The 23632-nt window shown below is 32.9% G+C and overlaps 6 protein-coding genes across 10 annotated transcripts in view; 3 read left to right on the forward strand and 3 right to left on the reverse strand.

The window, feature by feature from the left end:
* The first annotated feature begins 139 nt into the window (after positions 1-139).
* Positions 140-2551, forward strand: LOC145944909 (actin, muscle). Its single transcript, XM_083053602.1, has 3 exons — positions 140-287; positions 882-1032; positions 1384-2551. The coding sequence occupies exons 2-3, from the start codon at positions 907-909 to the stop codon at positions 2386-2388; spliced, it is 1131 nt and encodes a 376-aa protein (XP_082909728.1). The 5' UTR covers positions 140-287; positions 882-906; the 3' UTR covers positions 2389-2551.
* Positions 2552-4507: 1956 nt separating this feature from the next.
* LOC145944905 (uncharacterized) lies at positions 4508-8618 on the forward strand. The gene is made up of 9 exons (XM_083053590.1): positions 4508-4858; positions 5146-5870; positions 5945-6254; positions 6322-6665; positions 6757-6982; positions 7126-7464; positions 7663-7816; positions 7897-8060; positions 8130-8618. Exons 2-9 carry the CDS (start codon positions 5221-5223, stop codon positions 8433-8435), a joined length of 2493 nt encoding a protein of 830 aa, XP_082909716.1. The 5' UTR covers positions 4508-4858; positions 5146-5220; the 3' UTR covers positions 8436-8618.
* Positions 8619-8759: 141 nt separating this feature from the next.
* Sem1 (Suppressor of exocyst mutations 1) lies at positions 8760-9527 on the reverse strand. Its single transcript, XM_083053605.1, has 3 exons — positions 9347-9527; positions 9184-9280; positions 8760-9064 (listed from the first exon to the last, which is right to left on the reverse strand). The coding sequence occupies exons 1-3, from the start codon at positions 9429-9431 to the stop codon at positions 9016-9018; spliced, it is 231 nt and encodes a 76-aa protein (XP_082909731.1). The 5' UTR covers positions 9432-9527; the 3' UTR covers positions 8760-9015.
* Positions 9528-9845: 318 nt separating this feature from the next.
* On the reverse strand, positions 9846-12228 carry LOC145944409 (KICSTOR subunit 2). 3 transcript variants are annotated; one of them, XM_083052713.1, is made up of 10 exons: positions 12081-12228; positions 11890-11988; positions 11655-11801; positions 11429-11580; positions 11225-11365; positions 11006-11144; positions 10738-10940; positions 10506-10656; positions 10204-10314; positions 9846-10132 (listed from the first exon to the last, which is right to left on the reverse strand). In XM_083052713.1, the coding sequence occupies exons 2-10, from the start codon at positions 11968-11970 to the stop codon at positions 9962-9964; spliced, it is 1296 nt and encodes a 431-aa protein (XP_082908839.1). In that variant the 5' UTR covers positions 11971-11988; positions 12081-12228; the 3' UTR covers positions 9846-9961. The 3 variants fall into 3 exon arrangements, with proteins under 3 accessions (XP_082908839.1, XP_082908838.1, XP_082908840.1); XM_083052712.1 differs by lacking the exon at positions 12081-12228 and having other exon boundaries at positions 11890-12055; XM_083052714.1 differs by lacking the exon at positions 12081-12228 and having other exon boundaries at positions 9852-10132; positions 10738-10931; positions 11890-12052.
* Positions 12229-12412: 184 nt separating this feature from the next.
* Positions 12413-23632, reverse strand: part of LOC145944810 (WD repeat-containing protein 3) — a 49334-nt gene continuing 38114 nt past the window's right edge. Inside the window, exons 2-15 of one of the 2 annotated variants that reach the window (XM_083053375.1) lie at positions 16216-16411; positions 15923-16132; positions 15646-15843; positions 15392-15565; positions 15071-15276; positions 14842-14977; positions 14568-14758; positions 14290-14485; positions 13970-14197; positions 13597-13866; positions 13275-13517; positions 13030-13196; positions 12733-12955; positions 12413-12636 (exon numbers count right to left, since the gene is read on the reverse strand). In XM_083053375.1, coding sequence (XP_082909501.1) covers positions 12472-12636; positions 12733-12955; positions 13030-13196; positions 13275-13517; positions 13597-13866; positions 13970-14197; positions 14290-14485; positions 14568-14758; positions 14842-14977; positions 15071-15276; positions 15392-15565; positions 15646-15843; positions 15923-16132; positions 16216-16386 — 2778 coding nt within the window. In that variant the 5' untranslated portion in view covers positions 16387-16411 and the 3' untranslated portion in view covers positions 12413-12471. Of the gene's footprint in view, positions 12637-12732; positions 12956-13029; positions 13197-13274; positions 13518-13596; positions 13867-13969; positions 14198-14289; positions 14486-14567; positions 14759-14841; positions 14978-15070; positions 15277-15391; positions 15566-15645; positions 15844-15922; positions 16133-16215; positions 16602-23632 lie in introns of those variants that run through there. The other variant, XM_083053374.1, reaches the window with a different exon arrangement.
* LOC145944569 (uncharacterized) lies at positions 20851-23611 on the forward strand. Of its 2 annotated transcripts, XM_083052967.1 has the most exons (3): positions 20851-21102; positions 21367-22606; positions 22725-22853. In XM_083052967.1, exons 2-3 carry the CDS (start codon positions 21399-21401, stop codon positions 22726-22728), a joined length of 1212 nt encoding a protein of 403 aa, XP_082909093.1. In that variant the 5' UTR covers positions 20851-21102; positions 21367-21398; the 3' UTR covers positions 22729-22853. The 2 variants fall into 2 exon arrangements, with proteins under 2 accessions (XP_082909093.1, XP_082909092.1); XM_083052966.1 differs by having other exon boundaries at positions 21367-23611.

Genomic DNA, 23632 nt, shown 5'->3' on the forward strand with positions numbered 1-23632 from the left:
TTCCTCCCTCTACCGCAGCTCCTCTGTTTAGGGCGAACTAAGGACTAGGCCGACTCTAACGGGCAACGCGGGCTCCCGGCCCAACGTTAATGCGGACAGCAGATTTCCATGTAAGGGGCGGATCGCTATTTTCGGCCGCCGACCGATATGGATAAAGGGACCCCACGGAGCCGGCACTGCGCCACTCGCCGCTCTCGCCCGGTCTCTTGCACGACGTACAATACGCGATCCTGAGCGATCGTCCGCCGATCTCTCTTTCTCGGCTCTGCGAAACACATTAGCGAACGGTAACAAATCGCCGTGCTTACTTGTAACCGCGAATCACAGCAACCCCTTCGCTTTGCGCGCACCATCTTCGAGAATCTCCTCTGGTCTTATTCTCCTAACGATCGCGAAGATTCTTGATGCTCGATCGACAGGTTCGACAGTGATTCGAATAAACGGTGCTACGTTGAAGTTTTTGAGTATCGGAAATTGATTTTTGAAATTGATAGAAAGTTTCGCTGATCGTATGATATTTTCCGGAAATCCCCGAAAAGAAATGGTGCGAAGCGCGAATCGGAAGAGGTTTGCGTAATCGAATAAAGCGTGAAGTGATATCTATGGTGAATGTGCACAAGTGAATGTTAATATGATATAATTATAAAATTTCTTTTAGCAGTCAATTGTCTCTCATCTTCATCTTTTTATATTAATTTTCAATATCTTTTATCTCAAAAATTGTGGGAAAGATAATTAGCTTTTTTGTATTAACTCGAATACAATCTAATTAAAGACTAATCGAATCAATTTATTGATCAAGAATTACTTGATCATAATATTTTCGTAATTATTAATATAATAACTTACGCTATGAAATGTCTTTCGATGTGTGTTCTCAGAAAGTAACATCAACAATCAATCAAGATGTGTGACGATGATGTTGCGGCATTAGTTGTGGACAATGGGTCCGGTATGTGCAAGGCCGGATTCGCAGGGGACGATGCACCGCGCGCCGTGTTCCCTAGCATCGTCGGCCGCCCTCGTCATCAGGTTGGTCAGAGAGATATTTGTAAACTTATCTGATCTGCATTATATACCTATGAACAGACGTCATTATTATTAGTTAGAATTATAAAAATCTCTTTTAATTAGTACAATATATATAGCGTTTTAGACTAAAGAGGAATCGTTTTGAAATTAATTAAAGACATAATTTTGCCTCAGGCTTTTAACTTACATCCATATATCTATTTTTCGAAACCTCATAAAAAATTTATCGTTTCAGGAGTAATTAAACTGCTCCCAAATCAAAAATGCTATTAGATTCATTAAAGACAGTGACTTAATATATCATCTAACTTAAACACGCTTACATAACAATCAAATAATATCGTTCTTTAGGGTGTGATGGTCGGTATGGGTCAAAAAGACAGCTACGTGGGCGACGAGGCGCAAAGCAAGAGAGGTATATTGACACTAAAGTATCCCATAGAACATGGTATCATCACCAATTGGGATGACATGGAGAAGATCTGGCATCATACCTTCTACAATGAATTGCGTGTCGCTCCTGAGGAACATCCGGTTCTCCTTACGGAAGCGCCCTTGAATCCGAAAGCTAATCGAGAGAAGATGACACAGATTATGTTCGAAACCTTCAACAGCCCGGCCATGTATGTCGCCATCCAGGCCGTTCTATCCCTGTACGCATCCGGTCGTACCACCGGTATCGTCTTGGACTCTGGTGACGGTGTCTCTCACACCGTACCGATCTACGAAGGTTACGCTCTTCCTCATGCCATCCTCCGTCTGGACTTGGCCGGACGCGATCTTACCGATTACCTCATGAAGATCCTTACCGAGAGAGGCTACAGCTTCACCACCACGGCTGAGCGAGAAATCGTCCGCGACATCAAGGAGAAGCTCTGCTATGTCGCCCTGGACTTTGAACAGGAAATGGCTACCGCTGCTGCCAGCACTTCTCTCGAGAAGAGCTACGAGTTGCCTGATGGCCAGGTCATCACCATCGGTAACGAGAGGTTCCGCTGCCCCGAAGCTCTCTTCCAGCCTTCCTTCTTGGGTATGGAATCTTGCGGTATCCATGAAACCGTTTACAACTCCATCATGAAATGCGACGTCGACATCCGCAAAGATTTGTACGCCAATACCGTTCTCTCTGGTGGTACCACCATGTATCCCGGTATCGCTGATCGTATGCAAAAGGAAATTACCGCTCTCGCGCCGTCAACCATCAAGATCAAGATCATCGCTCCACCCGAGAGGAAGTATTCCGTATGGATCGGCGGTTCCATCCTGGCTTCTCTGTCCACCTTCCAGCAAATGTGGATCTCCAAGCAAGAGTACGACGAGTCCGGCCCCGGTATCGTTCACCGTAAATGCTTCTAAAAGACATATCGTCGAGAATCAATCAAACGTTCATTCACTCATCATCATCGTGATACTCTTTTCTTTCCCTTATTTATCTCCTTCTCATACACATTCACACACGATTTGCAATTACAAATTACATAACATTCATTATGAAATACAAAGAGACGAGAAAAGGGAAGGAAAAGAAAAAAAGAAAGAGAGAGAAAGATATATAGAAAGAGACGAGATACGAGATCGCAGAAAAAAACCAATTACTCAAGTGCCTTTATGCTACACATTTACCAGACTTTACTATACTTTGTAGTTTATACAACACGACTATTTGTTTATGAATGTTAATTAATTTATCCATAATCTTTTCGACAATTTGAGCAATTTGAGTTCTTCTCCGCCCACATGTGTAAACGTACGCATACATATATACATATGTACTTATACATTGTGCACATAAATATATATACGCTTGTTCGCTGACGATCGCGCAAGTTTGGCTTTTGCGACACTCGTAACATGATTATCGACAACAATAACGAGGGTTCACGATCAGGCACATCCGGCCACGTCGACGTCGGCTCACATTGCTGTCCGGCGAATCGCGTTCTTATTGTACCTTACGATTAATTGACAATAAAATCATATGTTATGTAATAACTCCACGTTAGAGTATGATCTTTCATCAACGTTGTTCTCACGATGACAACTCTAAAATACGAGTCAGCTGTGACTTTAAGGGAGAAGCTTTCATCACCATCCTCGCGCAATCGTTATAGAATAGTTTGATTTTTGCATACAGCAAGCAGAATATGTATATAGTTTGACGTGCCATCTCGAATCTGTCGAAATAAAAAATATAAAAGTATATATAAAAAATTCCAGAAAATATAAAAATATAATAGAATTCTAAATATCAAATATACAGACATTATAATGTTTGCCGAGATATTAAAGGAGAGAGAATCAATATGAAAGTAGTCGATATAATTTTTGCAAACTCTTACATTTTCAAAATTAAAAAAAAACAATATACTTAATTCATATTACGAGGAGTTTTTTCCAAGATAAGAATAATTCATCGCAATAATTTATAGACTAATATATTTATTTGTTTTACTCCTCTTTCTTTTTTTTTTTCTCTCTTAAAGAGAGAGAGAGAGATGTAACATTTTTTTCTCTCTTAAAGGAGATGTAACATTATCTTAAGTAAGGAAAAAGAAAGAGAATGCGTTAATAAATGAAATAGATCGCAACGCGATAGAAGGAACACCGTAACGAAAGAAAAGTGTAAAATGTACTTCTATATCGCTTTCGCATTCGCTTTAGACCATACATGAGCAACGGGGCTGAACGGGGCATATGTGTATTTCGAGCGACAGCTTCGTTATATTTGGCCCCCGCCATGTGTCGGCCACGTGCCGGGAATTCGGGGATGCGCGTAACTCAATAGCAGCGGGGCGAAGTAATGTGGGCGTGCGATACCTCTACCTCTATGAAGAAATAGCAAAAATAGAGCCCCTCCTAGAAATCGGTCCGAACATCTCCCTCTCTCTCTCTCTCTCTCTCTCTCTCTCTCTCTCTTTCTCCATCGGCGGTCCATTACCTTCTTAAAATCCCTCCTTTCTCGAGCACTAAATTAGGGCACTCGCGGTGAGCGAGTACGTATGTGTTTGATGTATATATGCAGGTACAATGCAAACAGATGATGAGGTACGTCGTTCCTTGGACATTTGCGTTCGATCAACGATGGAGAGCTCCGGACCTTTTAATTCGAATAAATATATTATTAATTATTGAGAATCTCAACATTCGCGAGTTATCTGAATTACACGAACGCTATACATTAACGTACTAAGGGGAGGAATTTTTTGGATGTCGAAACACCGTATTCCGTATAATAAAAAATTCTCCGAATATACATAATATAAAATAGCTCTCGAATTATACATACAAATATATATATTACGTACTATTAAATTATACAAGTTTCCAAGATATACGAAATCAACTTCTGGACGCGCGCAGACCCGTTTCGTACAACCTGAAGCTATAGATACATATATAGATAGACGTTCTAACGCCTTTACGTCATAAAAGAAAAGAAGATACGTGAATGTGTATGATTTATAGCACTATCAGTGCTGGCAATTTTTATAGATAAATTAGCGCGATAGGTGGAGAAAAATGTGACGTCACGAGACGCGATTCGATCCGCGAAATCACGACTGATTGTTGGTTATCTTGTTAAATCGCGTCATCTATGGTCGCGTCGCGCAATGGAACGGGAATGTTGACGGAAGATCTGCTTCGACACGCGAACGAATCAACGTGAAAAAGAGATCGCCGCGCGATATGGATTTGTCATAACAGATGACAGAGTGCGATCGATTCTTTCGCGACCCTTCAACTTGTTAACGCGGCGGGGTGAACCTCCCCACGAGAAAACGCCAGGAATGGCGAACAGCTGTGCGAAAGAAAGAATGGATGTCCGGTAGGTCTCCAAGAGTTGTCAATAAATATTCGAGTGTATAGCATGCTTTTACGTTGTATATAAACTAAATTTATTCCCTCTGTATATTTACTTCTATTTACTGTATTTGTAAGATACACATATTTGATGTTTACTCACTGAATTGTTTTGTACTCGCACACAAACATTGATCTCCTTTTGTTTTAAGTAAATATATTGATTTTTCAATCGAGAGTATTCTATTTTTCTAGTTACATATGATAGATGATTTAAGTGGAAGATTAAGAATGTCTTTTTTTTTGCAACAGGTTCTGCAACTGGTTACTGTAACACAAAATGTGAGGCTTAATTTATAGCTAATTAGAAGCACCAACAAATGCAAAATGGAGAAAGTTATAGCAATGAGTTGGTTAAACCAAATATTATTAGTTTTTAGTATATCAGCTGCAGTATTGTCTTTAGTTATACAGGGATGGACAGGTCTTACACCTCTGCCGATATATGTTTCCATCTCCTGGGCCGTATTTATTACAATTGTATCTGTATGGCTGAGTTGTTGCTTATTACGTCTCACACTTAAAGCCAATAGTCCAATTTCTTTAGAGTTTATGAATAAATGGATATACAAGAGGCTAATTAGTTATCTGAGTTTGGATTCTTTGATAGACAAGGACAAGAATATAGAAATTATTTATGAAAATGATAGTGAAAACCAAAAGAACTTGAGTTCTTCACAAAAAGCTACTGTTAAACGCAATAATAATGCAATCTCGCAAGATTCCTGTAAAAATGACATTCCTTTAACAAAGAGAAAAAAGGTGAATTTAACGGATGCAATACGAGATATTGATGCAAAGTGTATGGATATTTGGTACAAAAATATAAGTAATGACAAGTCATTCCCCAATGAAGCGCAAGACTTGTTGAGCAAGTTTCTAACGAGACTTGTTTTGAAAGCCAGTTTTATAGATAAAATAAAACTCGCCAATAAGTTCGCAAATGTATTATTGTTACACTTAAAGGAATATCGTAGGTATGAATCTATTATCTTAATTATCTTTACAAAAGTTTGTTAAAGTCCGTCGTCCTTATCAGCACGTTTTACAGAGCACTACATCGAGTCGAAAAGGGTGCTGTATCCAGTGTGGAGGAAGCATACAAATATTTACATCCTGGTTCTCGCAGTGCATCAACATTAGAACATATGTTACATCATTTGGTTACCGTTCTAGCACAGGAGTTCCTACAATGGGAATTAACCAGTTCATTACCATGCAAACTTCTGTTATCTATTTTAGCAAAGAGACTGTTAATAACAATAGACACAATAAGCTGCCCAGATTGGATGCTCGGAAACTTATTAAAATTTCTGGAAACTCCGCCAAATACAGTTGCCGCTACTCCAGCTAAAGAAAATGTACATTATCAGATAATGTCAGTATCACGTTACGAAAATTACAAAATACACTTAATCATTCCTTCAGGGTACCATAACTGTTGCTCTGAGCGATGGCATCGTATCCGCGACAGCTGCTGTGATCCCGCAGCAATTGCCAAAATCTGTACCTAAATCTAGTTCATCTGCAACTACTACGAGCAAAGACGAAGACGCAGCTTCAATGGCAGCTCCAGAAAGATCGACTTTATGTTTAAAGGGTCTCTCCACAACAGAACACAGAGGCCTCTGGGGAGATAGCATAACGGATGCAGATCTGGAATTAGAAGAGGATAAGATTTCACCCGTATACGAAGAACCAACGGATTTCGCCACAACCATCGCTAGGCTTAGAAATCTGTTACAACAAAAGTCCACAGCAACCACACCGCTGTTAGTAAAGACGACATTTTATTTAGTCATATATATTATATGAATCTGTAAATCTTATTATATAAATTTAATCTTATTATGTAAATTTCAGACACGTTGAAGAAAAATCTTATGTAATATACGAAGGAAGCCAGTTTATGAATTTGTCAATTCCAAGGAATGAATTGAATACTGCAACAGATGGTTCGCAACAATTATTTTACTGCATACAATTCGATGATGTCGAGCAACGTGGAGTAGATCTATTCGAAACAACCACTGCTACTGTCAGGAGACAATATTCCGATTTTGTTCAGTTGCATCTCAGTCTGGAAGAAGTAAGATTTATTAAGTGATACACAAATATTAAATATAAATTCATAAGAGACATACAAATATCAAATATTAAATATAAAATCATAAGAAAATAATAATTCAGCTAATTTAAACTTAATGATTGCATAACGTTTACAAATTTTAGATTCCATCATTAAGTAATGTTATGTCCGAGCTAGTGTTGCCCGAAGGTGGGCGGATAGAACTGGAGATGTATTTGAAAACGCTGTGTACGCGATTGGCGAATGAATGTCCACCGCAATTGCGTCACTTTCTTCGGCCAAGTAGTAACGCGGGCAAAAAAGCGGACGCGGTAGCACCTCGTTTTGATCGATTTTTGGCTAAGACTGTAACTGGTGTCTTCAATACATTGAAGATTGTTGTACCAGGCTTCGAAATGGATCAAGAAGAAGAAGCTCCTCCTCTACCTACTTTAATGCCATTGTCTGACATACCCTGGAGATTTGTCGAGGATATAAAATCGGTAATGAAATCTAAAATTGCAGTAGAAGCATGCTAATTATTTAAATATATAACAATATAATATATATGCATACATACACAACACACATATATATTTATTTATAATATAATAATATATATTATTAATTATATATTAATATGTATATAAATATAATATAAAAATAAAAATATCCTTTGAAATATCTGTTCATTGTTGTAGAAAAGTCTAGCTTGTGAACTACAGCAATTGATCGCAGAAAAAACAGAATATTGTGTGGTAGACACAGCTTACGAGGCAGTTGATTCAATGGAAACTAGTGGCAGTTCAGAGTTACTGGATTGTTGGTGGGAAACTATTAACACTTCGTACGATGGTAGCTACAGTAATAATAGTACTTTTTTATATTTATAAAATTATGTTTCGTAATGATAAAAAGTGTATTATGTTTTTCAGATGAAGTCGATGAGTTGGATTCTAATCTAGCATTGACATGTACAACTATAGATCTAATTTGTGAGCTTCTAACAGGGATTGCTAGTAATAATACATTACAGCAAGAAGCAGTCGTTAGATGGACTAAATTGCTATTAGGAAATATCTCAGAGCCAATTTTGCAGGTGAGAGTTAAGTCTGAAAAAAAAGTATTATATTGTTTATGAGCTTTTCATAACTAAGTTTATTTGCAGAAAATGATTCTTTGGTTATTTGACTCCTTGAGTAATTCTTCACTAGTTTGTGATACACCACACAATAATGTCACAAGTCAAACCAATGCACAATTGAAAGATAAGTTGGTGCGCACATTAGAGGAAAAAATCTCATATGGTGTAAAATTGCTATTTGGTGAGGACAACGTACACAAAGCTCTGAACTATTTATTAAGTTCGTACGAAATCAAAAAGATTAATATGGATTTAAACATGCAGATGTTAGATGCATTAATATCAGAACTATTAGTTTCCTGTAAAACAAATCATGATACCACAAATTAATTTTTATTTAATCATTTAGACAAAAAAAATCACTTAGCACATTATTTTACTCTCTTAATGATACATTGGAGTCATTAAGATACATCAAAATACTTATGTAATTGAAATTAATGTGTGCCATATATATATATATATATATGTACAGTATATGTTGACTGTTTACATTTCGCGAAAACCGACAGATTTTTTAAAATAAAGACTGTACCTGATTATACATTTACAATAAGGTATGCCAAGTATTTGTTCCATTATAGAGAATAATTACTCCTTATTAATTAAATAAGATGAAACAAGCGAGTCATTTGTGGAAAGGTACTGTATGCATTTCTGAACCTATACTAAGCATTTATATTTAATAATTAAGTTTTGTACACACACACACAAAGAAGTTGCATTTTCTGCACTTTATACAGAAAATGTTTCTACAAAACATATGGTGCATATTATACAAAGTATACAAGTTCTATTATTACATTCCAAAGATTGTGAGAATATGAAATTTAGACGTATACACAGACTTAATATTTAATTATATGTTTATTATATGTAAGATAATAAAATTAAACGTATTACTATATAATTAACTTTCCTTGGTTGTTTCACCTGCTTTCTGTTTCTCTAATTGTGCTCTGAAAATAATTGCAGCGCTTTATAAATTTTATACATAATATTAAGTAATTCTTAGAGGAGGGTTAAAGTTTAACTTGTTCGTCTTATATTTTGATAAGAATTTTTGCCAAAGCAATACCTTAGCTGTTGATTGAAATCGTCTTCAACGTCGTCATCGTCCCAATTATCCTCCCAAACGCTAATATCCTCGCTGTCTTCATCCTTTGCGGTCCAATCTAGTTAATGAATCAGCAATTTCGAGGTTATATTACGCACAACACAATAAATCTAAAAATGTGTACCTTCCGCGGGAAACTCCTCGAATTCGTCGTCTTCTTCGAGTAATCCAAGATCGACTTTCGCCTTATCATTCTTGTTATCTGTCATGCTTGCAAATTTCTTGACAAATGACAATTTTTTAAACACTACGCGTTGAATCTACGCCTGTACGCTCGCGCTTTGAACTCGAAAAACTCTAACCTCTAAAACGGATGTAGACGAGACTTGCGAAGTCATCGACGAGTCATTTCCGTATTTGAAAAATAAGCATATTCAGCAGCTGCTGAAAAACTTCTCATTACAGCGACTAAAATAATATCAGAATAAAATAATATAATATCAGAAATAATATATCAGAATAAATAAAATTTTTTTCTATTGTTTACATTTGTAACTCTCTGATAAATTATTCTTTATACAAAGTTGAAATTAATTTCATTCAAGAAATATCTATATTAAAAGATTCCATCAAAGGTACAAAGAATGAGAGGCGCAGAGAAAGAGTGATCCCAAGATAATTAATATAAAATATAAATTGTATTCATAATTTTATACAGCTGCGTATATAGATTAATTAATTAATTAATTTTTTATTATAACAATCAGGTCTTTGGCATAATTCATTCTTACACAGATACTCACTTTGATAATTTCAAACACTCATAAACCTTATTACACCTGATATGCATAGAGAGATCAGTCATGAATGATGTAATGTGAGTTTCCTTGTCCCTTTGTTTCCCATTTTCAAATATAATTATAAGAGTCATTCTAGGATCAGTGTTATAGAAAGCATATGTGCACAAGTCCTGGGAATACAATACAAACTCAATTTATGATTTATGATATGTTCAAAAAAACTATTTTGTAATTGACATACCTTTGTGCATTTATGATATACAACTTTATCCATAGCAAGAAGTTCTGCATAACGTTCCTTTATCTTGGTCTGAATATTGTCTAAATGTACTAATAATTTCTGCATAAATGTCTGAAAAAATATGAATATTATTTGTTAATTATTATACAAAAAAAACAGAGAATATTGTATCTTATATATATATATATACGAATATGTATATATGTGTATTATGTACACTTATATATATATATATATATATATATATATATATATATGTTTGCTTACAAATACAAGGAAATGAATGTAAATTTATTACTCACATTAGGACAACAAATAACAACAGGAAAACTCGGAGAAACGTCAGCTCCTCTTCCTGGATGTCTATATCCCGAACCTGAATTTTCAGTTCCTCTAGAATCGAAAATAATTAGTACTGCTAGTACATCATGTTTTCGTTGAAAACTTTGTATCCTAAAAAAAAAAGTTTAGATTAGATTTACTATTAGATAGATATTAAATATATACCATGCAAGCAATGAAATAATATCTTACTTGTGATAATAATCCACACTCTGCTTGCTCATGATACTTCTCATTTCCCCTGAACTAGCTTGTTGACTTAAAGTAGTATGAAAATATAAAGAACATTTAGCTAATATGGCACTGCGTAGTTTCACCAGCCATTGATACAACGCCGGTTGTTGATTCGTCTTGAGAAATGTTGCACTAAAGCCCAATTTCCAGGACTGAAAACTCTGAGAATAGAATACTAGAAAAACTATTTCATAATGTTCTCTTATTTATAGGATGTATTACCAACCTCCTTGCTTTGCAAAGTTCTTTCCCAAGCTGTCATTCGTGCTTGTGCTCCATAAAGAGCCATTAGAGTCGGTAGAAATCTCCAGTTTTGAACTTCTACTTGCGCCTTCATTAATTGTACTAGTATTTCACATTCTAATCTGAATGATAAGAATTATTAACTCTTTTCCCATACTAAATAAAAATTTATATTCTTAAAAAATGCAAGGATGGCACTTACGTTAAACTTGTCTTAATAGCAGTTAATGCTAAATGAGAACAGGATAATAAATGGCACTCTACTATTCCTTCTATACACTGCAGCAATTCTTGATGCTTCATAATTTTGCTATTTATACTCATATTGTGCATTTTCTCATAACTGTAATGTAATAATTTCAAATATAAGATTAAAGACAGATAATCGAAATAATAATATACTGACAAATCTATCAGCTGGATTCTTGCCGTGATGAATTGGCAGAGTTGATTGGAAACATTAGCGACTGTTGTGCCGATAGAGTTTGTTCCTCTTGTCATTTCCTCCAATCTCTTTAAATCAGACTTTAATGATTCGTATACAGTTTTTAAAGAGTTCTGCAAACAATATCAACATATAAAATTTAATAATCACAAACAATTGTCAATTTAAGTAATTGCTGGATACATACATCCTTTCTAAGGAAGCCCTTATTTTTAGTATTAAGAAAACCCAAATCTGCATATGAACGCTCTGCTATAGCTATCTGTGGTAAATGCATCAGAAGCATCCCCCAAGGACCCATCTGCATCTGCTTGCATGATTCCCTTTCTTTTTCCTGAATTAAATTTACATTACATTAGTGCATATAACAATGCGAGTTTTTTTTATCATAACTTTTATTTACTTTTATTATCTTTACTCACAACTGTTTCTTTAGCCTTCTCAGAGCACAACTGAGCAACCTGTGTGAAGAAGGCATTAAGAAATTCGTCTTCGTGATCCATTCTCTATTTTCATTTATGCTAAATGAGAATAAACAATCATCCTATTAAGGAGGTTATGTTATGATATTTTATGGATATATTATAGATATTGATTTTTAATTCTCGCTTACTAGATATACTGATTTTTATTATATAGATTTATACTCATATACAGCTTTATTTAGGTAATTTAGTATTTTTAGCGCGATTTATTGTGATGCCGATTATACATGTGTCTACACAGCTGAACCTGTATCTACATATGTCGATTATAATAAGCGAGAGAAAACAAATAGATAGAAATATATAGAAATGAAAAAGTATAAATTTTTAATTATTGTAATAAACAATTATTACTTTTTAATAATTTCTAATATAAACTTAATTACTATAATTTTTTGTATACATATGTATATGTATGTATACAAAGTATAAATAAAATATATATATTTATGTATCATGTATGAAAGTCTATATATTTATTCGTGTACATATGTACAAAGTTTCTCATGTTAAAAAAGTCTACAGGTTCATAATCGCCCTCTTCAAAGCCTTTTCCTTGTTTCTTCTAATTTTCTTCTTGTTTTCACTATTCTTAGTGGCATCTCTAAAGAATTTAATTCCTTCTTGTTCCTCGAGAATACGTTGCGTGTACATCATACCATGCAAATTAAATCCAATAGTATCCTGAGAAATATTATTATCATTATTATTTTATCTAATAATTAAGTGCATTATTCTCATATAAGCAATTCAATAAATAAATAAATAAATTTTTATTACTCTTAAAATGCATATCCTTTCTACAGCGAGCTTCTTCACAATCTCTAATGTGGGCAGAAGATTTTGATTGGCAACTATTGGACCGTGATGTGCTTGTATTAAACACAAAGCTAATCTGGCTAATAATTCAGCATGATAATCTCTTTTCAACAAGTTAGGAAGTTTCTGTAGAATATCACAGGCTGCAGAATACGGCAATAACAGTAATGTTTCTTCCAACTCACTGAAATATGCAACATTTTCAATTATATTTTCTTATGTAACAAGATTATTCCATTTATTACATTTTTATTTTACCTTGCCCTAACGCGCTTAAAGGTTTCCAGTAAAAAGTCTTCTGTGTTTGTACAATTGTAAGCTTGCATTACCAGAGGAAGAGGTGGTGTTTTATCAGCAGAAACATCTTTATTCAATTCTATCTCGTATTGTTTAGACACTTCCAAACATTCTAGTATCAATTCAGCCTAATACAAGTAAAATATATATCATAAAACAGATATCTATCTTACAAAAGCTATACGTTTTAAAGGGACATAACTTACAGCTTTTTCACTGTTAACAGTCTTTCTAGAAGGCAACACTTGCTGTTTCTGTCCTAACACTGTAGTGGTTTCACCAGTGACTAGCTCGTTTTCCTGTTGTTCTCTTTCATCTTCCGCTTCATCTTCTAATACTAATGGTTCCTCAGTCCTTTCGTATAATCTAACTACTTTATCAGAACCGCACGAACCGACAAAAATCCCATTGGGTGAAACACAACAACTCCAACTTTCTCCAGCATGACCCTACAAAAAGATTAAGGCGCTGTATTATAATTGAGCCGTCGATATGCAATTTTATAAAGTATGAAATGAAATATATTACTTGTAATGTGACGATCTTTCGAAATATATCGGCATCCCACTGTTTGATTTTTCCATCTTTTCCAGATGTAAAGAAATAATGTGTTTCAGGTACGAACGAAAGGCCCGTAATAGAATCATCATGCGCAAATATTGATTTGTGACAATCTCCATAATCCAGACCCCAGATCTTAACGTTGCGATCGGCGGAACCGGTTGCTATAAGTGAAGAGTCGCTAGATATATCCATGCACAATGCTGGTAGCTTGTGTCCATAAAGCGATATAAAGAACTACAATAAAAATATGAAATATTACACAAGAGTGATATAATAAAATTCAAGATACATATGTAATAAGGTAAGTATAGTATTGTAAGATATTTATATATGATACCTTAAATGTGTCTAAGAAGAAGATTTTAATGGTAGAGTCCAATAGAGAAACAGCAACAAATCTGCTGTTCGGACTTATTCTTACGCACAATACACTTTCTTCAAGTTTAAGCGTTCTTGTATGTAAAACAGAAAGAACCTTTGCCTTTATCTGATTGTCGGAATCTTGAATGAGTTCAAAGTTCCAAAATTTTACCGTTTGATCACTACTACCGCTGGCAATCCCTTTCTATTTGCATAATATCACAAATGCAAAAATATATCAATTAGTTTTAAAATAAATAATTACTATTAAAATATCTTTCTTTAAAAAAATATTACCAAATCAGGAGATAATGTCACGCTCCAAAGCTCCTTGGAATGCGCCTCCACTTCTTCCAAAATATCACCAGATGCGATATCAATAATAAGCATTTTACCGTCCTTTAAGCCAACAATCAGATGTCTATCACCTGGCACAAATGTTATTGTCAAAGCATAACCACACTGCACCGTGCGTAAACATGCCATTGTGGGCCTAAAAATGTTGTTGTGTGAATTAAAGAAAAAACCTTAACATTTATTCTTTATTAAGAATATGTTTAAAAATGTTATACTACCTGTTCCATAATTTAACAGAATCTCCGCTAGCAGTAGCAAATGCCAAATTATCAGAGCTAAAACAAATAGCTCGAACATCTGTACGATGCCCATGTGCCATTATTGAACGTAAAAGCTTCACTTCGGGATTTTTCTCTTCCACATATAAAGAATGTAATTCGATTGAATTGTTATTCACTCCAATGCATACCTACATAAGAGAAATAAAATGTAACATACATTTTTTGGATAATTTAATTAATTTTATATTTAATATTTATGCATTATACTAACTCTAAGTTCATTCCCTTTCCCCATAATTAAATCAAGTCCTTTCGCTTTACCAGATGCTTGAATAACATGTAATCGCTTTATCTCATCCCTGAGAGATGGTGCATTTGATAGCTCTTTTTCTACATCATTCCCTTCCCTATTGATGAAAAAACATGCAAATGTAATTGAATCTTCATAGAAATAAACCAACTTAATTAAATTTCCAACTTTAACGTAAATTTTAACTTACTGCTGAGTTTGTCGTTTTTCTTTTTTCAATCTTTTTGTAAATCTTTTCTTTACTTTGTCATCGGATAATAGATAAAACAATTCAATGGAATTCCCTACTCCATGACATCCAAGAACTTTGCAAGTGGAGTCAACTTCTAACGAAATAACTCGACCACCACTAGCTCTTAATATACCTCCAATTTTCTTGCATTTTATAGGATATTTCTAAAATATAAAATATACCTTCATGTTATTTTACTCTGACTATGTATATACAAATAATAATATATAAACTTTTTATATATATATATATATAATGTATAGAAATAAAAGTACATACCATATCTACATCCATGCTTTCCTCGTCCTCTTCATTGAGATCTGAAGCATTTACAGCAGTATCGTGTTCAATGCTTTTGTTATCAAGAAAAGTTATTTTCCAGATATGTAATTCTTTATCATTGCATCCTGTTATTAAATACTGATCATCCTTCATTAGAACTAGGCTCCAAACCTTTAACACAAGCATCAAATCAATTCAATTAAATAGAACTAATATAATTAACAAACAAAAAATATAATTAAATAGCTCACTTCTGATCTATGTCCAACAAGAGTTTTGAAGTTATGTTCGGTGTCTAAATCCCAAAACTTTACAAATGTATCTTTGCTGCTGCTGATAATAATGTTATGCTCTTTCATGAATATCAATTTAGTTATGATACCTTTGTGCCCAGTTAACCGACATATTCCTGTTTCAGCTACAATATCCCAGACAATGATATCGGTATCCTGTTATATTAAAAAAAAACATGTCATAAGTACTTAGAACTGCATGGTACAACTGTATATATATGTAAAATAATCTTACCTTAGAACCAGTGGCTAATCTATGTCCTAAAGCATCATATGCTAATGCTGTTATTTCAGATTTATGTCCAACAAATACACTAACATTTTCACCACAGGTTAAATCAAAGATCTTCACTGTACCATCTGCGTAACCGACAGCAATATGCCTTTTATTGGGCGATGCAGCTAGACGTGTTACACATATCTTATCTCCAGATAACACTTGTGCCTAAGAAACATCAATGGTATTATATTAGAATTATAAAGATATTATAATTATTTTTATATTAAGTTTTTAAATTTTTTTCTTACCTTCTCTCCAAGCCGTAGATCCCAAATATATACATGTTCACATGCAGCAGCGGCAACAAATCTACCTTCCTGATCTTCCAAGTTTACAAAGACAACATTACAACGTGGGCTTGCAATTATATTTGCATTACCTGCTGGTACATATCTCAGATATTGTTTGGTCAAACCCATTTTATTTGTAATTCGTCCTAATCAGCTGAGTAAAATAAATATGCCAATGTGAAACACATGTACAGGTATTTCACATTTAAAAATTTATAATAATAAAACTATGTCGCATGTTATAAAAAGAGATAAATCATCGAAATATTAATATATTTCGCTATCAGGTCAATTTTATATAAGTATATCTATGTCTAAATTAAATTAAAAAATTTTATTTCTTTTTATTTCTCTTTAGATTTACTAATGTCCACATGTTCAGAAATTCAGAAGTAAACTCCGAATTTACTGGACACCCTGGCGGTAACAATGTGAAACTTCGGTTTCAGGATTACCAACAACGCTGAGCGAATTTACTAGAAAATTTACTAGAAAATTTACTAGAAAATTTAAATTCCCTAATTCAAACCTAGTTTAGTAATTTGCTCATTTTTGTAATTTTTTATGTCAGTTGATACACAATCGACTGCTCTGTTCTATTTATTGTTACTTTGTCTATGGTGTATATGAATGCATTATTTTTTAAAGACCCTTCCCTAGAGGCTCATCTCTAATTATTTTTGATACTGTAGCATCATTTCACATTATTCGATCATCAAGTTGACAACAACTGATAATGTAATGTTTTATTAACACAGAATTAATAAAATGTAAAAAAAATTTTATTTCTTTTTATTATCTTAAAACAAAAAAATTTTTTTAAATATATAAAAATTTGTATTCATTTTATAAACACATTATTTTTTAGAAATGATAAATAAATTATTATGACAATCAAATCACACGCCCATATCTCTCCTCTTCCTTAAATAATCGCTACAACAAATTGAATATGATCTATCAAAATATGTTCTAAAATACATAAAGCTACATTAAATAAGAAATTAATTACTATTAATTAATATATAAATTCAGATAGGAAATAGGTCAATAAAAAATAAATAAAATTTCGAACAAGTTCATTGCGCCTTATTTCTGCGCCGATTCTGATTAGCCTATTTTCTATCTGTTTCTGAATTTGTATTCAAATATATCAGAGTCTTTTCGTTTTATTATATTAATTAATAATCTTTTTTTGGGCTAAAAAATAAGCATTGTTCTCTTGAGGAGTTTCTTTTTCTCTTGAAATTTATTTTTTTTAAAGAGTATATTTGAAAAATGGAAAATATATTTTCATTAAACAATAAAAATAGATGTAAATAAATTGTTGATAATATCAATAATAATTTTTATTATATATATTTTGATAATAAAATATCTTTTACAAAATAATTTTTGTTATCTTGTGTAATAATTATTTTGTATAGCTTTTTATATAGTACAAGGTAGAATATAAATTTGTTAAATATTATAAGCTGCAATGAATATTCGATTATTGCGGTTAATAAAATAAATTGCGGTTAATAAAACAAAAATTTCGTGTAAACATCATTACTGTGTGTTCTTATATGTATTGATGTGTCATTCAAAAGTGACCGTCTTATTTTTACAATTTTGTACTCCTCAAACAAATAACAAATTATAATACAAAGTGCATATGCTAAGCACATAAGTCATGGTGCATATGCAATTGTCACGAAATTTTCTCTTATCTACATTTGACGTGTCTATGTGAAAGTAAAGCTACAAGATATGCTTAAATATAAATGAGATATGGATGTTTCAAAAAAATAATATAGAAACTTGTTTCTTTAATCTAAAACGGTTGGAATAGATGAATATCGATTCCAATCTGTTTCCCAATAAGAAACAGTTTTTATGTTATTACAATTATAATTTGAGAAAAATAATCTTCTCAAAATATATGTACATTTGAAACTTTAAAATAATATATCACGCAATGTGTATATTGTTTTAAAAACAAAGGGATACTTCTTTTTTTAAGCAATACTAAATCTGGAAAAAATCAATATATAAAAATATATATAAATTATACATATTATATTATAATTATATTATATATATAGCATATAAATTATAAATATATATAATTATATATATGTATATATAATATATATATATATATATATATATATATATAATTATAGTATATATAATCTATAATATATATAATATGTATAATTTTAAATATATATATATATATATATATATATATATAGTTTTTCCTAGAAAATAGATTGGATTCTTTTAGATAATGCTTTGTCAATTTTAGTTGCTACTTATATATGAAATCTTAATTAAATATTAATACAAATTGATAAAAAATGTTACAAGAAAAGAAATTCTCGCTTTCTAAATGTCATAATATAAATGCATTGTCATTAATCTTTGTAGCAATAACTACTTACTACATCTATATATAAGTATACATAATAACAGATTAATGCTGGATAAAGCCAGAATATATATATTTATGTTTTCATAAGTATTTTAGAAAGTATGATTAGCAAGTCGGGATCTTGTGATTTTAACTCTAATATTACATTTATAGCTTCTTGCCGATGTGTTGCAAAATAATCGGCAAATTTATATTCTCCTTGTTTCATATCCACAATGCCCCACGTCTTGCATAGCTCAAGTTTTAAACATGCAGGGAAGGCTTCGGAAAAATGTAATGCAAGGATGCGATGATAAATTATTTTTAATGGAATGTTTGTATAATTCGGCATTTTAAGATAGTCTTTGATCATTTGATTTAATTTAACAGTTATAGCCACGAGTAACGTTATGGGGATAAAGATTGAATTTAATCTGGGGATAATTGCAGCAATCATGGGGCACCAGAATACTTTATTTTGAATTAAGTCGAAAAAAGTTGTAGAAATGGATGAAAAATTTAGCGATTTATTAATGTCAGGTTCATAACCATACCACGGAAAGGATATGCTTGGAAAAGAGTACGTTATCCTTAACGGGGTAATCGTATTTTGGTCAAAATATATCATGTAAGTGGGCTTTAATTCATATTTATTTACCATCGTGTAAAATAATTCTTGCATTACTTTCAAAAAGAAGTATTCGCGTGGTATTATTGCATAATAGAAATAACATATAGTGGAGATATCAGCAGCAAGAGACATATTATTAGAGAATATAAATTGATGAACGATTGATGAGTGATCCTCGTATTTATAAATAATAGTTTTTAAGAGATCGGGTCTTTTTTTAATTTTATGCTTAGTACATGTATGTGTGTTCAACATATGTTCGATGATTCGTCTTGGACTAAAGTTTACTTCAGGGAGAGTCACTTCGTGTGAAGGAAATGCATTCAAAAGATTAATCTCGGCAATAGTTTTTCTCGGATTTTGAGAAATGCATTTTAGCTTCTTTATTAATGGTAATAATAAACACTTGGTATCCACGTCTGCGGTTGGGTCCATTAATTTGGTCTGCAGACTTCTGAGTTTCCCTCTTTCTCAATGTTGTAATGAATGTCGGCTAAATGCATGTGCAATAAAATTTTTGCCCTTAAGTTTAAAAATACATGATATAAATATATATGAGTTTTAAAAAAATCATCTATTGCATAATAATATTGTATGTGTGATCAATCTGTTTACTTTTGATTTTAAAAAGATAAAATAGAACGATACGAGAACAATATGTTTATAAACAAATTTAACTTTTGTTTCGAAATATATAAGACATATATTTCAAAGGAAAAAAAAGGCAATAAGAACACTATAATTACATACATACTTGATAATATATTGTTTTGCAGAGTATGGAAAATTTTCTCTTTGTTTTGTGATTCCGGAAAGTCTGAGTTACTTTATTTTCAAGGCACAACTTTTGCTAATATTATGACAATTAGAAATGTATTTTCGATAACGAAAAGTTGATAAGGAAACCAAAAGATACAAAGTCATAAATATAGGATATTAACATATACATAAAATTATAAACATATATGTATATGTGTGTGTGTGTGTGTGTGTGTGTGTTTGTGTACGTGTGTTTATAACAGATATGTTGGATTAAATTATAATTGATTGAATAATTCTTTTTCATTATTTCTATTAGGAATTTAATCTAGTTATTTTTTACTGCTCGTGATTATATTCTCTTACATAAAACATTTTAATGATTTTGTTTTTATAGAAATGCTTATGTATGTGTGTTAATTATTCTGCCAATAGCAAACCAACTTTCTGCAAACACAATACTTTTAATCTGCAAAAATTATTACAGTAGAAATATTAGAATTTTTAGAATGTTTTTGATACCAATTTTTATATGTTGCAAATTATACAAAGGGAGAGAAACAAGCTATGAAATATTAGAGTTCAAGGCGAATCACAAAGACCCACCAAAAGCTCGCCAATCCTATGTCTATGAAAAAATATTAAAGTAGACCTACATTTACAATAAGTATAATTTTCAAGTATTTTTTTCAGTGCAGCCAATCTCGAACTATCGATGCAACGCGCTCTACAATATGAAATTGTCCTGCCATTTTCGAATTTAAATACAGTTCAAAATTCTGATGTTGAGTCCACTCTCTAGTTCCACTGCGTTAGCAATGACGAAAAATGTGGATGAAAGAGCAGTGCTCGACATACGATTGAATTTCGGATAGAGTTGTCTAACTAATACGACAAGTGCTACATTTACGCATGATTTATATTATCATGTGATATGGGGATAAAAATGATAAGCGCATCGAGCGTGTTGCTGCTTAAGGATATTGCGAAAATGCATTACTCCAAAAAATTATGTATCCTACCATCTTGAATCAGCTGTCAAGCAGACGATACACAGGTATGGAGCATATATTTAACTGACAGGTTCTAATATCTAATTATCATAATTCTATTGCGATAATTTGAAATCAAGACAATTATTAAAATCAGCTTTTTTATTTTCTTGTTTTGTAATTATTTCTTGATGTTCTTTTATATATTTTCTGAAAGATATATATATATATATATATATATGTAAATGTATGTGTAAGTTGTTATAATTATAATTGTAAGAATAATAGTTTATAACACGATTCTAAATATTATTATTATATAATTTCAGCATTCAATACATTATCTGATCTCTAGAGGGACATGGAAATATCTGAAGGTAATGTACAAGTAAGAAATCAGCCAACAGACTTGATCTCAGTGTACAGTAACAAGCGTAAGAACGATGACCCCGATACAGACCTTAATGAAGTCGAGATAATTACGGCAGCACAGCATTTTTGTGCTATTGAGATCAAAGAGACCAAAAATTATCATGTAACCAGTGAGAAAGCGATTGATAAAGACCAGAATGAATTGAATGAATCGCACACTTCAGATTCTACTTTAGAGAATGTACAAAATAGCGAGAGCAGTGCCATTACTAACGTACTAACAGAGTCGATTTACCTAGATACCTTGGACTCTGATTCCATAAATATCGATTTCCAGAAACAATCGAACGCGACAGAAGTATTTATTCGTAATGATGAACAAACGACGAATTATAATATATCTACAGTGACGATACCGAACGAATTCCTGGACGGGCTTAATATCAACATAAAGAAAGAGGATGATGAAGACCATGGCACTCTGTACACAGCGGAATGGTTATGCGATGACAATAACGATGCCAGCATACGATTAAGAGTCTTGAAGGACGCTAAGCAGAATATACAAGTCCCAGTTGACGTTGATCTGTTGACTGGCGTAATCGCAGTAGCGAAACGTAAGAATCAATTAACGAACGGCAAAGATACCTTGGAAAGAACTAAAATATCTAGAAGATCAAAAAAACACATTAGAATAAAATCCACCGTACATCAAGAGTACAGAGAAAGATTGAGGAAAAAAGCCGAGTGTATGAGAGAGAAACGGAAGAAGTTGTATGAACAAGAGAGCGAGGAGCAGCGTTTGCAAAGGTTGGCAAAGGAAGCGGCGAAAAGACGAGAGATGAGAATGTATTACGAAACACCGGATCAACGAAGGAAAAGACTCGACGCCGAAGCAGCGCGAAAAAGGGAGTATAGAATGTATAACGAAACACCGGAAGATAGGAGAAAAAGATTAGACCGCGAGGCTGAGAGAAGAAGAATCAAGAGATTATCTTTATATGCGAGCGAAACACCAGACCAGAGAAAGGAAAGGCTTAATAAAGAATCGGCAAAGAGACGAGAGGCCCGATTGAATCAATACGCTAAAGAGACTGAGGAGGAGAGGAAGGAGAGATTGCAAAGGGACGCTCTGAGAGCCAGGGAAATGAGATTCACGAGATCCGCTATTGAAACGGAAGAGGAGCGTAGGCAAAGGTTAGTAAAAGATGCCCTTAGAAAGAGGGAGGTAAGGATGCATGAGGGCCATTCGGTGAACAATAATTTTACGGAACTCCGAACCGTTCGCAATTTTCAAGAATTGAACGATGTGCAGATAAGGGACAATCCTGAAAATCAATTGGACGGCCATTACCTGAGCAACTGGATGATGTGGTTTCAAAATACATTGACACAACCAGTTCACAGTGGGGAACAGATAGTAGAACCGCAAGCGCAGCATAATAGATAGAACTTGTGTTTTTCGCTATGGATGTACTTTCATACATGAACGATAACAGCGACCAATTTGAATGTGCTTTACTTATGCTTCCTATACAATTTCCAGATATGGAGCGACAAAATTGCCATGGCAGAATTACTATTATGTCAATGTGTAGTATTTATGACATGTACAAGACTTATGTTAGCAATAGCAAATTAAATTTGCGTTTTAGAAAAGCTATTTTATAATATTTATAAATACCAAGCGCGAGTATAATTATGCTGTTTTCGATATGAAAAGAAGCTATGTAATTTATTTTACATTATATTAAAATATCATGTTACATTAAAGAAGCAGATAAATCAGAGAAAAAAACTGAACACTTTCTCAGTGTTTTTGTATGATGTTTAATTATGTCATAATTATTTGAATATCTAAAATTATTCTGGTCGTAAAAGAAAAATGCGTCTCGAAGTTACTCTTTGATATTATAGTAAGCGTGTAAATGAACTTTGTGTGCTGACACGTTAATATGATGAAATAATAGAAATTATATATTAGGAAAAACAAGAGAAGCAATTCTTGCCAGTGCCTTTTATTCAATGTTCAACAAAATGAACGCTCAGACTGAATTCATTGATATATGGCACTTGAACATGAGTGAATAATTCTGGTGAAAGTTTGACTGTCTCTTGCGCTATTTGTACAGTTAGATTACTATGTACTTCTTTCTACAGTTCCTTTGTATAATAAATAATAAATTATGTTATAATATATAATCTATTTTTTTATATGTGAAC

This window comes from Prenolepis imparis, unplaced genomic scaffold (genome assembly GCF_030444845.1).
Source record: "Prenolepis imparis isolate NDT839.2.m4 unplaced genomic scaffold, iyPreImpa1.0 SCAF_13, whole genome shotgun sequence".
Taxonomy (NCBI): Eukaryota; Metazoa; Arthropoda; class Insecta; order Hymenoptera; family Formicidae; genus Prenolepis; species Prenolepis imparis.